The sequence below is a fragment of the Cetorhinus maximus genome, chromosome 8 (assembly GCF_964194155.1).
Source record: "Cetorhinus maximus chromosome 8, sCetMax3.hap1.1, whole genome shotgun sequence".
Classification (NCBI taxonomy): Eukaryota; Metazoa; Chordata; class Chondrichthyes; order Lamniformes; family Cetorhinidae; genus Cetorhinus; species Cetorhinus maximus.
Window position 1 is genome coordinate 114,950,009 of NC_135886.1, and position 18,023 is coordinate 114,968,031.

At 44.4% G+C, this 18,023-nt stretch overlaps 1 protein-coding gene across 1 annotated transcript in view; it reads left to right on the forward strand.

Annotated features, from left to right (window-relative positions):
• Positions 1–18,023, forward strand: part of tenm1 (teneurin transmembrane protein 1) — a 1,283,715-nt gene that overhangs the window by 1,122,353 nt on the left and 143,339 nt on the right. The window contains exons 16-17 of the mRNA XM_078547452.1: positions 328–447; positions 10,081–10,342. Coding sequence (XP_078403578.1) covers positions 328–447; positions 10,081–10,342 — 382 coding nt within the window. The remainder of the gene's footprint in view (positions 1–327; positions 448–10,080; positions 10,343–18,023) is intronic.

The window sequence follows — 18,023 nt, forward strand, 5'->3', positions numbered from 1 at the left end:
ACATTATTAAACCATGAGGAAGGAGCTCCTGACAAGATACAAGCCTATAACAGAACTAAATATGGTTAATCTAATCTCACCTAGACTGGTTGAGATAAATAAGATAAACATTATGCAAACATTAATCTGACTAGGTAATACATTAAAATGAACCATTCTTTGTTTATGTTCATTCAGCTTTGTTTAAATGTAATCTAGACATGACCTACCAGAATTAAAGTTGATGTGAAGCCCTGTCAGTTTTCCTACATCAGGAGTATAGAATAAATTAATAGCAACTATTGATCAGCTTCTCACTATATTTATCTGCATGTTGTGTCATTTCAGCCGCGTTTGTGTCATTCGAGGACAGGTGGTGGCGGTGGACGAGACGCCATTGGTCGGTGTGAACATCAGCTTTTTGCATCATGTGGATTATGGATACACGATCAGCCGTCAGGATGGCAGGTGCAGCAGACAGCTTTTCTCTATTCACACAGATCCTCTTGCCGCCCAATGCATCCTGAGTCAACTTTGCTTGGTAGTTGAAGGCAGGATGCTCATCAATGAAACGTGAAAAGTGTGGCTGAGATGGGAGGTATATTTATTAATGGGGGAAGCATGATTGTGAATTTTTAACAGGGAAACTGGAACAATCATAGATAATGCGATAAACACAAAAAAATGCGAGATAAACATAACATGTCGTGCAAAATCCGTGGAGAGAGAAATGGAGTTAACTTTTCATGTCCATGATCTATCATCTTTTTGATGTTTCATTTTTATTTTGGATTTCCAGCATCCACAGTACCTTGCTGTTGTATAGATAGTGCAATCATTGGTCTCGTGGCAAATAAAATTAATGATTACTGTTGGCTTTCATACCTTTGGTATGATGCTAATAACAGGAAAATAGAAGGATGATAATCTTTAATAAAATATGAGTTAATTATATCACTTTAATTTATAATGCTGTGTTGTTGACAGATTTCAAATATTTGAAAAATTTAACCTTCAAGCCATCTAGTTTAACTAATAGAATTATTGTGAGGCAAATTAGATCCAAGTGGGGCAACAAGAAATGATGTTATAACTAATATTCTAAAACTAATGTTTCAAATATTTGGCCAAGAACAAACTTCAAATATCTATTATCTAAATTTGGAGAATATGACATCTAATAATATACTGAATTCTAGTGTAACCGCTGACTGTTTCACTCTTTGGATTTTGAATAATCAATCATTTTTTTATTGATTTCATGTTCAATTAAAGAGTTGTTCAATCAAACTAAAAGTCTGATGTGATACCACAAGATTGCAAGAGTCCACATCTTCGCTCAGGACTTCAAAGTTTGTTTGTCTATCTTGCTTTGGCTAGCACTCGCAGTCATCAGCACCAGGCTTCACGGACAGAACCAGATCACTTTTAGGGAGGCTCATTGCAGTTCTCTACCTACCAGATCAGCCATATGTGGATGGTTTTTCAATGGCTGCAGGGCAAGGGCTTGCTTGGGGAAGGAGGAGAAGTGGCCTCAGGTAAGGGAAGGGCTGCAGGACGAGGGCTGTACTGGGGAAGGAGGGTGATCCGGTGTGTCTGGGGGCACATGTTGATCTGTGCAAGTGGCCTCAAGATGGTGAGGGCTGAGGAGGCAGTCTCCAGAGGAGGCGAGGTCAAATGGACATGTGAGGGTAAGTGTGAGAAAATGGTTAATGATGTCCCTCGAGCTGGCAGAGAGTGAGCTGCCAGTGAATGAGTGATGGGCTTGAGCATGTGAGTTTAGTGATGAGATGGTTGCCATATCCTGGTTGCACAGGATCTTCTGTTTGCATTTGATGGTCAACCTCTTCTGTGCAGCATTGGCAGTGATCACCACTGCCACCGCCTTCCAAGCCTGGTTGGTCACGCCACTGCCCATCCTGCGGCTAGAGCGGGGGTAGAGGACGTCGCAGCAGGCCTCCACAGCATCCAAAAGGCATTCCAGTGATGTGTCACTAAACCTGGGGACTGTGGTCTTTTTGCCTCTCATGGAGATCTTCCCTGCAATAGTCGTGGGCTGGAAGCACTGAGATGTGTGCGCGCAGGTGGAATTTAAATATGGCGCCTGGCATGATGAAGTGGCGAGGTGATGGTGTGGCTGGAGAATGAGAGCCAGCTGTCATGGAAACAGAGTGTAACCCAAGTATGCATGACTAATACGGCGGACTTGGGACAATATGGCGTGAAAACCCGCCATTGCGATTGACGGATAAAACATTGCTTTACCTGCCCGCTACCGCACTTAGTGCAAATCCAACGATTCCGCCCATTGTCTCAACCTATGACATTGTCCATGATTCAGTCTTATTACAAATGGGGAAGAATCAACCAATCAATTGAAAAAAACAAATAGCTTGTTTGACAACATGAGCAAAGATAAAGAATTGTAAATGGAGTGGAGAGGCTGTGGCATATTGGTATTGTCACTGTACTGGTATTCCAGTGATCCAGGGTAAGATTCTGGGGGCCCGGGTTCAAATCCCACCATGGCAGATGGTGAAATTTGAGTTCAACATATAATTAAATGTGGAATTAAAAGTGTGATGATGATGATTGTCATAAATGTCCTTTAGGAAATCTGCCATCCTCACCTGGTCTGGCCTACATGTGACTCCAAACCCACAGCAATGTGGTTGACTCTTAAATGCCCTTTGAACAAGGTAACCTAGCCACATCCCATGAATGGCCACGTCTCATGAGCAAATAAAAAAAACTGTTGAGCATTATAATAATAAAGTTCCTTGCTTGACAGACTTAACAAATGTTCCACAAGCAATTGAGGTGGGGGGAAGATCCACCTTAAAAATATTCAAGCTAATTTGAAAAGTGCATGAAACAAAATAGTTTCAATAGAGTTAGACCCACTTCCTTGGATTTTGGGGCTGAATTTTCCATTTTTGAAACTAAGTGCTATGGCAGAAGGGTTCCACGGCGTATTTCCCGCTGGTCGGAATGGTGGGAAGCCATGCCCGATTTCACATTTGGGAGCTAATTAATTATGCATAAGTGAGTATCTCTTCGAATCACCTGGCGGGTCGGGAACTCATTCGTCCGCCCTGCTGGTACGTAATGGGGTTGATGGTCCAGGCGCCACATTTAATCGCCACCCGAGCAGACACATTTCGCTCTCTCCACCCCAGCTGCCTTGCAGGAGACCTGTAGACATGTCAGCGCAACTGAAGGAGAAGGCAGCTGCCCTGAGGTTTAGCACAGACTCCCTCATGGCATTGAGACGAGGAGTATGCCAATACCGTGATGTGCTTTACCCGAAGGATGACTCCAAGAAGCACACCAGCCTCACCTGTCTGGCTTGGGAGGCCATGGCAAGTCAGGTCAACAAAGCTGGCAACCGCCCCTGCAACGCCATCCAATGCAGGAAGAGGATGAATAATCTGATCCACCCTGCCAGAGTAAGTAAACCTTCAGCTCACTCCAATCTCATACTCTCATCATTGCATCATGCACTCAAATAGTTGCACTCTTACACTCTTCAGGAATCACACACATTAGCGGGGAACACTTATCACCATGATTGTCTCACAGATATTTTCACATCACCACCATCTTATCTATCATACTCACTAACTCCACCCTCAGCCCTTTCTGGATCCATCCTCACCACACACAGGAGGCATGCATGTTTCCCAACCTCTGCTCCATCTCTTCTCGTCACCTTCCTTCCTTTTGTCTTCTTGCAGTCCAAGCTTGCCCACAACAGAAGGGAAAGATCCCAGATGGGAGGAGGGGCAGCCAGCATTACAGAGCTACCCAAATTTGATGAGGATGCTGCTGAGCTGGCTGGGGAGGTCAGGGATCGCTCCTATGGGGAAGGTTAGATTGGCTTCTCCCAGCAACCTAGTATGGATGAGACCTCCATGAATTGATCACTCCTGACATTTACGGTGAGTGACATGCAATCTTATATTCTGCCTGCTCATGAACTAAATCTGTCTTTTCTCTCTTACAGGTACCAGCAGGAAGCAGAGGAGGAGGGCCAACATAAGCCCCAGCCCCCAGCCCACCCCAGAGGACAAGGCTGAGGAACCATTCAAAGACGATCCACCTGCACCCTCCACCAACGCCGAGACACGCCCCTCGGTGGGTCATGGTTCTAGATTAGGCTTGGGGTCACTGTCACGTCTCCACAGCAGTCGGAGGCAGTGACAGCCCAGATCTCTGGAACTCGGTGGACTGCTGGAGATCAGGCACCCATTGAGTCCAAGTCAGATAGCGAGCCTCTGCAAGCGGCCACTGACACAATGCTGATGATGCATTGACAGGCAGTGGAACATCAGGCAGAGATGAGAGCGAGTCACTCAGCAGACTAGAATGAAGGATGGATGGGTCCGTCCACCTTCTGTGATGTTGTTGCTCCAGCATGTGAGCGCCTCGAGGTCGCCATGGGAAGGGTGGCAACCGCCTTGGAGACCTTGGTCCAGCAGGTTTTGCTGGATTTGCACTCGGACCTGCACTCCATGGTGATATGTATTGGTGGGATCCAACAGTGGCTATGCAAGAGGGGGACGGGGCACCTTGACCTCCCTCCAGGTGCCCTTTCTCCTCAAGGAGTCAGGGAGGAGCCGTCGGCCACCAACAGGGGGGAATGGAATCAACCGGATACACCTGGGGCCTCCATGCAGGACACTCCAAGGTTATCCAGCCACACAAAATCCTCTCCATCCGTGACCCCATCTACTCCAGCTGGTCAGACCGAGGAGGGTGCACCTGTCCCTGATCAGGAGAACCTTATCAGGTCGGAGACTCAAGGCCTCGGGCCACCAGAGGACATCCGCCAAGCTCACCAGAGACAACAGGGTGTAGCAGTCAGCAGGCTGCCTGCACCTCTGCTGCAGACGTTGGGGCTGCACCCAGGGGTAGCAGTAGTGTTAGGAAAATTAAGAAATATTACCACCACTTCTAAGTCACAGGTGCTCAATCACTGTAAAAATCGTGCACTTTTGTAAATACATTTTATGTCAATGAGAATGTTTTGGTATTTGAAGGCGTGCATATTCATATATGTGCCCTCATATTGTGAGCCATCACATTCGTGTGATGTTAACACCAGCCAAAATAGTTACTAGACCGTTGTGTGATGCCAGGGAGATGTGTCAAAACCTTTATTGGGAGTGAGTGAGTGAGTGCTGAATGAAGTTGTAACCCTTATTGCTTGCGGGACAACATTGTGTGAGGGCTGCTCAGCGACCTGAAGGGATAGCTGCACTTGTGTTTCCTAAGTGGTAGTGCCAAAGCACAAGATCTGAAGAGATGGTGATATCTCCAACCATATACTCATCTCAATGTCCGCTGTAGTTTCTCACTAAAGTGGCCACGATTGCATCAAGTTCTTTGACGCAACATTTGCACTGTTGTCAACTTTCACTTTCTAGAGCGCACAGATACGGGGTTCACCGCTGACCTGTCCAGAGATCATGAGGGTTGAAGGTGCAAGTCTGAATACGGAACTAGCTGTCGATGTGACTGATTTTAAATCCCTTCCTAAGCAATGGAATGGCACTAATAGTTAGAAGGAGTATGGCCGTCTCTCGTTGCATGCACTTTACTCCACCTGGAATCTTGTGGCTATCAGTGTGTCACGTGTAAGTCTTCCATGTCGTGCTTCTTCCATGGCATCATCATGTGGAAGCTGACCCTCATCTCCCTCTTCAGGGTTCCTAGCCTTCCCTACTCTTCTTCATCCAAGGAGCAATGCTGGTCTTTGTCTGGGTTGCTGCCCTGATTGAGCCCCCCCAAGTAACACCCTCCCTGGACAATGGAGGATGGCAGTGAAGAGTGCAAACCTACACCCCCACCACTGTGGCTTCTCAGTGGCTTTGCTGAGAACCTGGAGCGGCGCTGCTGCAGGTAGCATTTGAGTGTTGCACTCATCTTGAAGTCAAGAGAAGTGAGGGCTGCCAACTGCGCACCACTTACATACAAACATGTTTCAGGCTAGTCTAATTTCCCACTCGCGTGGCGTTCGATTGGGAGGGACTATGTGATTCCGGCAAGCAGCGTTTTTTTTAATGAGCATTCATAAGATGGTCATACATGCAAATGGGGTTCCCGCCATGGATCAGCGGCAAACCCGACCCACCATCAGCCCACCATGAAAGTGGTGAAGGGAACATTCCAAACTGTTTTCCTGCCGACGGCCTTCTGATTTTTGGCCGCTCGCCAGATTTTCCAGTTCTGCCCACCATGAAACCTGCCTGGGAGGGAAAATTGTGCCCCAGGTTTTCTGGATGGTTAAGAGATGTAAATGCATTTTTATTTAGAATTCTTAAAAATAACCCATAAATGTTAACAACTTCCAAGGAAATTTCTATTAATGTGTACTGGTTGAGTCAATTCATTACTTCTGTAGAAGATCAATCCTATGCTGAAATATATTTTTGTGATACAAAAGCAAAATGCTGCAGATGCTGGAAATCTGAAATAAAACAGAAGATGTTGGAAATACTCAACCAGTCAGGCAGCATCTGTGGAGAGAGAAACTGAGTTGATATTTTGGTGAAAGGTCATCGACCTGAAACATTAACTGTTTCTCTCTCCACAGATGCTGCCTGACCTGCTGAGTATTTTGAGCATTTTCTGCTATATTTTATATCTATATGATCTTATGTTCAACTGCAAGATTTATGACATGTATTTAGATATCGTCCCTCACCATCATCATGAATTCATTTCTGTTATGGTCAACAAAAATATTTCTGAGAGAAAGATATGTTGACAGAACACTCAGCATCGAGATAGGCACCGGAAATAACAATGGCACACTGTGCCCAGTGGACCCTGCAAAGCTATCCTAACATATAGGGGCTTGTGCCAAAATTTGGAGAGCTGTCCCACAAACTAGTCAAGCAACGGACTACTCACGGAATCATACCTTACAGACACTGACACAGACATCTCCATCACCCATCCCTGGGCATGTGCTGTCCTACTGGCAGTATAGACCCAGCAGAGGTAACAGTACAGTGGTATACAGTCAGGAAGGAGTTGCCTTGAGAGTCCTCAACATTGACTCCAGGCCCCATGACATCTCTTGGCACCAGGTCATACCTGACAAGGAAACATCCTGCTGATTACCACATACTGTCCTCTCTCAGCTGATGAACCTGTACTCCTCCATGTTGAACACCACTTGGAAGAAACACTGAGGCTAGCAAGGATACAGAATGTACTCTGGGTTGGGAACTTCAATGACCATCACCAAGCGTGGCTCAGTAGCACTACTACTGATCGAGCTGGCTGAGTCCTGGAGGACATACCTGCCTGACTGGGCCTGCAGCAGGTCATGAGGGAACCAACAAGAGGGAAAAATCTACTTGACCTCAACCTCACCAACCTATCTTTTGCAGATGCATCTGTCCATGACAGAATTGGTAGGAGTGAACAGCACACAGTCCTTGTGGAGGCGACCCGTCTTCACCTAGGGATACTGTCCACTGTGCTAAATGAGATGGATTCTGAACAGATTTAACAATTCAAAACTGGACATCTATGAGGTGCTGTGAGCCATCAGCAGCAACAGAATTGTATGCAATCAAAATCTGTAACCTCATCACCTGGCATATCTCTTACTCTATCATTTCGACCAAGCCAGAGGATCAATGAAGTGTGCAGGAGCAGTGTCAATGTACCTAAAAATGAGGTACCAAGGTGCTGAAGCTACAACTTAGTGCCACATGCATGCTAACCAACAGAAACAGCATGTTATAGATAGAGCCAAGCAATCCCACAACTAGCAGATCGGATCTAAGCTCTGCAGTCCAGCCACATCCAGTTGTGAATAGTGGTGGACAATTAAGCAACTAACTGGAGGAAGAGGCTCACAAAATCCCCATCCTCAATGATGGGAGGAGCTCAGTACATTAGTGTCAAAGACAAGGCTGAAGTATTTGCAACCATCTTCAGCCAGAAGTGCCAAGTGGATGACCCATCTTGGCCTTCTCCCAAGGTCCCCAGCATCACAGATGCCAGTCTTCATCTAACTTGACACACTCCACGTGACATCAAGAAATGGATGAAGGCACTGGACACAGTAAAATCTCTGGGCCCTGAGAACACCTGAGCAGGAGTACTGAAGCGTTCTGCTCCAGAGCTAGCCACTCTCCTAGCCAAGCTGTTCCAGTGCAACTACAACACTGGCATCTATTTGAATGTAGACAATTGCCTAATTTTGCCTGTCCACAAAAATCAGGACAAAATCAATTTGGCCAGTTACCACCCCATTATCTCGATCATCAGCGAAGTGATGGAAGATGTCATCAACAGTGCAATCAAACAGCACTTACTCAGCAATAACCTGCTTAGTGCCACTCATTTCGGGCTCCGCCAGGGCCACAGCTCCTGACCTCATAACAGCCTTGGTCCAAACATGGAGAAAAGAGCTGAACTCAACAGGTGAGGTGAGAGTGACTACCCTTGACATCAAGGCAGTATTTGACTAAGTATGGCATCAAGAAGCCCTAGTAAAACTGGAGTCAATGGGAATCAGGGGGAAAACTCACCACTGGTTGGAGTCATACCTAGCACAAAGAAAGATGGTTGTCGTTATGGGAGGTCAATCATCTCAGTCTGGGACATCACTGCAGGAACTCCTGAGGGTAGTGTCCTCAGTCCAACCACTTTCAGCTGTTTGATCAATGATCTTCCCTCCATCATAAGGTCAGAAGTGGGGATGTTCGCTGATGATTGCACAATATTCAGTACCATTCATGATTCCTCAGATCCTGAAGTAGTCTGTGTCCATATGCAGCAAGACCCGGACAACATTCAGGCTTGGGCTGATAAATGGCAAGTAACGATTCACACCACACAAGCGCCAGGCAATGACCATCTCCAACAAGAGCGAATCTAACCATCTCCCCTTGACATTCAATGGCGTGATCATTGCTGAATCCCATATCATTAACATCCTGGGTATTATCATTGGCGAGAAACTTAACCAGACTAGCTATGTAAATACTGTGGCTGTAAGAGCAGATCAGAGGCTTGGAATCCTGCGACAAGTAACTCACACCCTGAGTCTTCAAATCCTGTCCGATTTCTACAAGGCATAAGTTAGGAGCCTAATGGAAGTGCAGCTCCAGCAACACTCGAAGCTTGATACCATCCAGGACATAGCAGCCGGCTTGATTGGCACCCCATCCACCAATCGCTCCCTCTACCACCAATGCACGGTAGCAGCAGTGTGTGCCATGTACAAGATGCATTGCAGCAACTCACCAAGGCTCCTTTGATGGCACCTTCCAAACCTGAGACCTCCAACACTTAGAAGGTTAAGGGCAGCAGATGCATTTGAGGAGAGTTCCTCTCCAAGCCACACAGCATCCTGACTTGGAACTATATCTCCATTCCTCCACTGTCACTGGGCCAACATCCTGGACTTCCCTTCCTAACAGCACTGAATCCGCAATGATTCAAGAAGGCAGCTCGCCACCAACTTCTCAATGGCAGATCGGGATGGGCAATAAATTCTGGCCTTGCCAGTAGTGCTCACAGCCCACAAAAGAATGTAAAAAAATTGCAAGATTCATTGCACCTGGAATTACAATTAAAATATCATCTCACTGCCAGTCTATAGTTTTATAAATGTGTGCAGTAGAGTAGTTTCTGTGGTGTGGGAACACCTGTCACTGTAAATTGTAAAGATGTTTTCTTGTTATTTTATTTGTTCATAAAAAATGCAGAGTCCTCATGGTGAAGCAAAGAGCAAGTGAGGATAGCAAAATGCCTTAGTCAAATGATTGCTAAAATGCAAAATATAATTGATAGTTGAGCAGATTTTCCAGATAATTCTATATGAATATTATAAGCTAACTGCAAAAGTAATCTAAAATTGACCTGGAATAATGTTCCACCAGGAGTAAATGTACAATCAAAAGCAAACTCCTTATGTATTCAAAGCTGGTTTAGACTTCAATAGTCACTTAAAGCGAAATTTATGACAACTGTATTACTTAGATTATATTCATATCAAAGTCTAGTCCAAATTTACATTTGATTTCTTCTTAACATTTACTTATTTGAAATTCTTTTTCTCTTTATTACCAGCTTTGATCTTGTAGCAATTGGAGGAATCTCTGTCACACTTGTCTTTGAGCGTGCTCCCTTCATCACTGAAAACCGTACCCTCTGGTTACCATGGAACAGATTTGTTGTTGTGGATAAAGTCATCATGAAGGGAGTAGGATCTCAAGCTCCTACCTGTGATATCAGTAGCTTTGCTACTCTGAACCCAATTGTCCTTCCTTCGCCCCTGACCACATTTACAGGATCTTGTCCAGAGAGAGGCCCAGCCATCCCAGAAATACAAGTAGGAACAACTGTTTTCAGAATCTTGATGTGTTAGAATATTAACATATTATTGAATATTTGTTTGCGGGGACAGTATATCATGTTTCACCATTGCAATTTAGTTTATTGGTAAACTTTGAAACATAAGGGAGAATCTAAAAGAATGTGCTAGTAAAATATTAATGCTATTGCTCTGTTTATCTATTGCTGGAGTACCTCCAAATACCTTCTGTTAGGTAACGCATGTTGCATTTTCTAGTTGTATAGTAAAGTAGAATTTCAAACCATGAAAATGTATGCCAGCTCTCACACCAAAGCAAGATGGTCCTTTACTTTGGTTGTATACTTTAAATTCATGTCAACAGACAAACTGCATCAAGCAAACAGTCATACGAACATACAAATTAGGAGCTGGAGTGAGCCACTAGGCCCATCCAGCCTGCTCTGCCCTTCAATAAAATCATGGCTGATCTGAATGCGACCTCAACACCACATTCCTGCCAACCCCCAAAACCTTTCACTGCCTTGTTAATCAAGAATCCATCAAGCTCTACTTAAAAATATTCAAAGACTCTGCTTCCACTGCCTTTTGAGGAAGAGAGTTCCAAAGACTCTTAACCCCCTGAGAAAGAAAATTTCTCCTCATCTCTGTCTTAAATGAGCAACCCCTTATTTTTAAACAGTGACCCCTAGTTCTAGGTTCTCCCACAAGAGGAAACATCCTCTCCACATCCACCCTGTCAAGACCCCTCAGGATCTTAAAGGTTTCAATTAAGTCACCTCTTACTCTTCTAAATTCCAATGGATACAAGCCTAACCTGTCCGGCATTTCCTCATTTGACAACCAGCCCATTCCTGGTAAACCTTCTCTGAACTGCTTCTAATGCATTTACATCTTTCTTTAAATAAGGAGACCAGTACAGTACACAATACTTCAGATGTGGTCTCACCAATGCTCTGTACAACTGAAGCATAACCTCCCTATTTTTGTAATCAACTCCCCTCACAATAAATGATAACATTCTATTAGCTTTCCTAATTACCTGCTGTACCTGCATACTAACCTTGTGATTCATGCAGCAGGACACCCAGATCCCTCTGAATCTCAGAGCTCAGCGATCTCTCACGATTTCACATTTGCCCATGTTATACTCCATTTGCCAGATCTTTTCCCACTCAATTGACCTATCTACATCTTTCTGTAGCCTCCTTATGTCCTCTTCACAACTTACTTTCCTACCTATCTTTGTGTCATCAGCAAATTTAGCAACCATTCCTTCGGTCCCTTCATCAAAGTAATTTATATAAATTGTAAAAAGTTAAGGCCCCAGCGCTGATCCCTGTGGCACACCACTCATCACATCCTGCCAACCCGAAAAAGATCCATTTATGCTAACTCTCTGCCTCTTGTTAGCTAGCCAATCTTCTATCCATCCCAATATGTTACCCACTACACCATGAGCTTTTATTTTCTGCAATAACCTTTGATGTGGCACTTTACCAAATGCCTTCTGGAAATCTAAGCATAGTACATCCACAGGTTCCCCTTTGTCCACAGCACATATGACTCCTTCAAAGAACTCCAAGAAATTGGTTAAACATGATTTCCCTTTTACAAAGCCATGTTGACTTCAGACCATGAACTCTCTCCTCTATCTTCACCCCTTTTTAATCCCTTTTTAAAAATGTATTTTTATTTTTTATTTACTTATTTTTATTTTTATTCATTTACTCATTGTTTTATCCCCTTTATCAATCCTTTCCCCAAGAAACACCCCTTCCCCCCCACCCCACCCCCAAAAAGGCCAACTGTTACTTGTTCCATGTTGTCCTTTCACAAAGTGCTAACCCTTGTTTTACTATTCACACATTTTGCTTTCTTACCTTTTATGCCACTATCAACACCTTCTATATCCCTTACCACTACCATTAACATTCCCCTTGTCTTGTGTCCATGACATCTTTGTCAATCTCTCCTTAGTCCCCACCTATCGCTGACTTTCTATCCTGCTTCACCTGCTCCACCTCCCCCCCCCCTCCTTAAATAGTGTAAATTCCATCACATTTCTACTTCTCTTTAACTCTGAAGAAGTCACATGGACTCGAAACGTTAACTCTGTTTCTCTCTCCACAGATGCTGTCAGACCTGCTGAGTTTTTCCAGCATTTTCTGTTTCTATTTCAGATTTCCAGCATCTGCAGTATTTTGCTTTTATCCCAGTATAGCCTGCTCCCTGGTTGGCTCCAGAACGTGCTGTTCTAACTATCCCAAAAACATTCTATGAGCTCTTCACCTATGCTACCTTTGCCTATCTGATTTTTCCAGTCAATAAGTAGATTAAGTTCCCCCATGATTATTGCTGTATCTTTCTGGCAAGCTTCTGGTAACTCTTCTTTTATACTCTGTCCTCTGTATAATACAATTAGGAGGCCTGGACATCACTCCCACAAGTGACTTCTTGCCCTTATCATTCCTCATCTCAACCCAAACCGCTTCTACATCCTGGTTTCCTGAACTTAGTTCATCCCTCACTAATGTGCTAATATCATCTTTAATTAACAGAGCCACCCCTCCACCTTTTCCTAACTTCCTATCCTTCCTGAATGTCACATAACCTTCCATATTCAGGTCCCAGCCTATGTCACTCTGTAGCCATGACTCTGTAATGGCTATAAAATCATATTTATTTCTATTTGCGTTATCAGTTCATCTGCTTTATTTTGAATGCTAAGTGAATTTAGATACAGAGCCTTTAGTTTTGTCCTTTTATTATTTTTGTAGCATCTAGCCTTATCTGCTGATTTACTCTTAGAATTGTACTCTCTGTCCCTTCCTGTCATGGTCTGTTTATCATTTCCCATATTAATACCTGTCTCTCTTGCCTTGTCCCTACTCTTTGGTTTACCACATCTTCCCAAGTTTGATCCCTTGCCCCCACTATTCAGTTTAAAACCCTCTCTACTTCCCTAGTTAGGAGGCTCGCTAGGACAACAGCCCCAACACGGTTCTGGTGTAGACCATCCCAACGGTACAGATCCCACTTTCTCCAACACTGGTGCCAGTGCCACACAAACCGGAACCCACTTCTCCCACACCAGTCTTTGAGCCACGCATTCATTTCTCTAATCTTATTTGTCCTATGCCGATTTGCACACGGCTCAGGTAATAATCAAGAAATTATTACCTTTGAGGTTCTGCTTCTTAATTTGGTGCCTGGCTCTTCATATTTACTTTGCAGAGCCCCCTTCCTCATCCTGCCTATGTTGCTAGTAGCTACATGGACCATGACCATTAGATCCTCGCCCTCCCACTGTTCGTTCCTCTTCAGCCCTGAGCAGATGTCCTGAACCTTGGCACCGGGCAGTCAACAAAGCCATCTAGACTCTCACTCTTTGCTACAGAGAACAGTTTCAATCCCTCTCACTATACTGACCCCTACTACCACTACATTCCTTTTGCTCCCCCCCCACTTGGAGGCTTCCTGTACCACAGTGCCATGGTCAGTTTGCCTATCCACTCTGCAGCCCTCACGTTTATGCAAACAAGCTGAGAGAACCTCAGACCTGTTGGACAATTGCAGAGGCTCACACTCTTGCCCTCTGGGTCCCCTTACCTGCCTCACTCACAGTCACACCTTCCTGTCACTGGCCACTGATCAAATCAGAAGACCCTATCCCAAGTGGTGTGACTGCCTCCTGGTATAAAGCATCCGGGTAACGTTCCCCCTCCCTGATGTGTCGCAGAGTCTGCAGCTCAGCCTCCAGCTCAATGACTCTGAACCAGTTTCTCAAGCTGCAAACACTTACTGCGGACGTGTTTGCCCTGGATCACAATGTTATCCAGGAGCTCCCACCTGCTGCAGTCTTGACACATCAGCTGTCCTGCCATCCTTAATGTGTTTCAAATAATTACTTAATTATACTAATCACTTATTTAATGTTGCTTTTCTTATATATTTTATTAACTTTACCACCAAATTATATATTATTTTAAACCTTAGGGACAGACTGGAACTTACCCACTTACCAGATACTCACCAAACTCCTTTCCCTGTAGTAGAGCAAGAACCAACTTCTATGGGGTGAGAAAGCTAGAAAGAGCAAACAAACAACTCCTTCCCCCATCTCCCCTCTCACCAAACTTCAAATCTTCACTCAGTTAGTCAGCTGTACTCGGTTTGCCAAGGCTGCTCTAAAGAACCCTGAATTCATAGTAAACTGAACTGGGGCTACAGTAACCAGATTCAACCAGTTAGCTACCTAACTACTCAGCTCCTATAGCTGAGAGTGAGCTCACCCTGTCCAAACGGCAAGAAGGAAAGAACTTAGCCTGCTTACGCAGTACTTTCCAGTTACTGCTAATTACAGACTAGATTAGATTTTAAGAGCAAAATTTGAGAAAAAAATGAACACTTAAAACTCCCCTCTCTCCAAACTCCCAAGGGCAGGATTTTCAAGTCGTCGGGCGGGCACGGCGGGAGGGCCCGGAAGTGGCCAGGAAACGGTCCGCCACCCACAATCGCCCCCCGGCCGTGATTTCACGCTGTCTGGCCAATTAACGGGCAGCCAGCCTGAAAGATGCGCTGAGAAGCTCAGCGCCGCGGGGGTGGGGGCGGAAGGAGGGCGAGCGCAAAAGTCTGCCCATGCACGGGGGAGCGCGGACTGAAAGCCCCCTGGAGGCAGGGAGCTGAACAATTTTAAAATCAAAAAGAAAGATTTTGAAAATCTGAAAAAAAATGTCCCAACATAGAACCGACTCACAATAACATAAACAGAATACAAATTCTGCCCAAAAATTTGTTTTTATTTTTTACTTAATGGTGGAAACTTCACGCCGCCCACGGATGAGGTTTCCTGAAAAATCCAAAGGCTGCCTGACCGATTTACTCACCCGCTAACTGTAAGGTTGGATGGGCAGCAAAAAATAACTTTTAATTAATGGATTAGTGGCCTTAATAAGCCTCTTAATTGTCAGCGGGCGTGCTGCCGACTCTTGCGCGCGCCTGCTGACCGAAATACCGCACGAGTGCATGATGACGTCGGGGCGCTTGCTCAACATCATCCTGCGCTATTTTTGCCCGATCAGGTTGGACATACGTCCGCCCACGGGATGTAAAATCCTGCCCCAAAGGGAGAATTTTCTCCCTGTTAGGGGGATTGTGCAGGGGCGGGCGCAGGTGGGCGCGCAGCTGATCGGCGCCCCTGATCGGCTGGACACCGCCATTTTACATGGGCGGGCCAATTAAGGCCCGCCCAGCGTGACGCGCACCTGAAAACACTGAGCACTCCCTGTGCAGGCATGGGGTGGGGGGGTGGGTGTTGCCTGAGTCGGGGAGTGCCTCAGGGAGATTACTTTCACTTATAAAACATTGATCAAAGGTGAAAAAAAAATTTAAGGACATGTTCCCTCATGTGAAACTGTCATGTCCATTAATTTCACTGAAAATTTTTCAAACACTTTAAGAACGTCCATGAAACATCATCTCGCCTGTGGATGAGGTTCCATGGAAAATGCAAAGACCACCTGGGCTCTTCATCTGCCCGCCAACCTTAAGGCTAATGGCTTTATTGGCTTTTTGAATGGCCTTAATAGGCCTTTGACAGTTCACCGGGTGCGCAGCCAAGTCGTCTGCACGCCAGCCAAACTGAAAATCTAAATAACGCGTGGTGACGTCGGGACGCACGCCCAACGTCACCACGAGTCATTTTACACCTCAGCGAGCGGGTCCCACCCCTGCTCACTGAGCCTAAGATTCTTCCCCAAGTCTTCACTCAGTCAGTCGGCTGCAATCCGTTTGCCGACTATTTATTTGAAAAATTTACCTACTTGATTTCAAGAATGAAAAAGCCAGGCTATCTAGGTAAGCAAATAATGATCCAGCTCTAGAGTGGGTTAGCCAGCTATTTCTGGGCAAAACATACATACCTTGGGACCCCAGAGTGTTTTTTATTGATATCCTGTTCTCTCACTGCAATTAGGAGTTTATGAATCTTTGCTGGGAGCGCAAAAAAGAAAAGAAAGAACTCGGAACTCCAAAGCCAATGAAGTACTTTTCAAGTGGAACATGTAGGGAACACAGCAGCAATTTGCACACCGCAAAATCCCACCATGAAAAATTACCTGATGTACTTTAGTGATGTTAGCTGAGGGATAAATGCAAGCCAGAACATTAAGTAAACTCTAACGGTACCAGTGGTGTGTGCGGGGGCTGGTGGGTGCATCAAGGGGTTTGTATCCACAATATGGTCAGTTATAATACCAGAGCGAGAAAGAAAAGGTGATTATTTATAGAAGGCTTTGTTACATATCACAGAAATGGCCCAAAGCATGTAAGACACAATAAACTACCTTAAAGTGCAGATATTATGGTTATGTAGTAACCATTTTGCACACATCAAGGCATCAATGAGATGACTGACCAATAGTGCCTTTAATGACAGAGGAAAGTTAATGGACAAGAATGAAAAGGAGCAGCACTCAGAACTACTGCAGCACATCAAAGAGAATAATGGATGGTAACATCTTGGCTGTCTGGCTTCCTCCACACACAAGTTCTCTTCCATGAAGATATTGTTCACCAGATGTGAAACATCAGTATAATGGGACAGAAAGCAACAGAACGCAGACCTGACTACACACTGTCATTAATATGCAGAAGGTGCTGTAATCTGTCCTCAAGGGAGCGGACAGAGAAAAACAGCATTTTATGGGTGAAGACCACTCCACCTTATTTCATCACATTCAGTGATGCAGTCCACCACCTGAAAATTTCCATAATCATCTGTAGACCTCATGTTTGTAAAATAGATTGAAGGTTTTTAGTTGTTGCTAAGTGTTTTTCCTGAGTTGCTTTGGACGCTTTAGGAAAAAAAGCAATGGGTTATTATGTATATCAAGAAATGTTAGTTATTAAGAGGTACAGAGCTATCTGGAACTTGTGTCCCACTGCTCTGTGTTTTCTTTTGTTCCTTGCTTCTTCTTTGTGTCTTGTGGTTATATTTGAAGTTTTATTGCTTGTCCGTGCCTCTGGGATCCTCAACATTTCTAATTTTTGATTGTCTTCCAAATGCTCAAGCATTTTTGAGTTATTGCTTGATGTGACCCCATTGAACACCATACAACTTCCTTGTTCTGAGAGATTACACTTTGGATATAATCTTAAAGACGGTTTGGACCATGGCTCTTGAGCCATATGGTTTCTGAGTTTCTGCTTCAGTGATCAATTTGTTTACTCTTTGCCCTTTCTCTAAGTTGATTCTATTTTTGTCTCTTCTGCCATTTCAAAGAAAGGTTATGTGAATCTTAGAAAATGAAATATAGGTATATACAACAGAGCGAGCAGTGATCAAAATTGTTCATCATCTCTCTGACAGTTTCTGGTCCAGATTCTTATCTCAACAGTAGTGTTGAGGTAATCAGTAAGTGGCTTAGTGTTAGCAAAAGTTGCCTTCAGTGTATTTTTTTTTCTTGCTCCTCAATAAAATTTACTTCTAGATGATAGAACAGTTATGTTTTCAGTGATCAAAACAGTGTTGACAATGTAGCTTTGTTATGGTTTGTCTTAATTTCTGTGAGAAATAGGCATAGGAGTAAATTTATTATACGTTTTAGAGCATATATCCTCACAGATTATGAATTTTGTGTAGTTTTGAATAGTTAACGATAGTAAAATCCACTCGTCATGAAATATAATGAGCTAT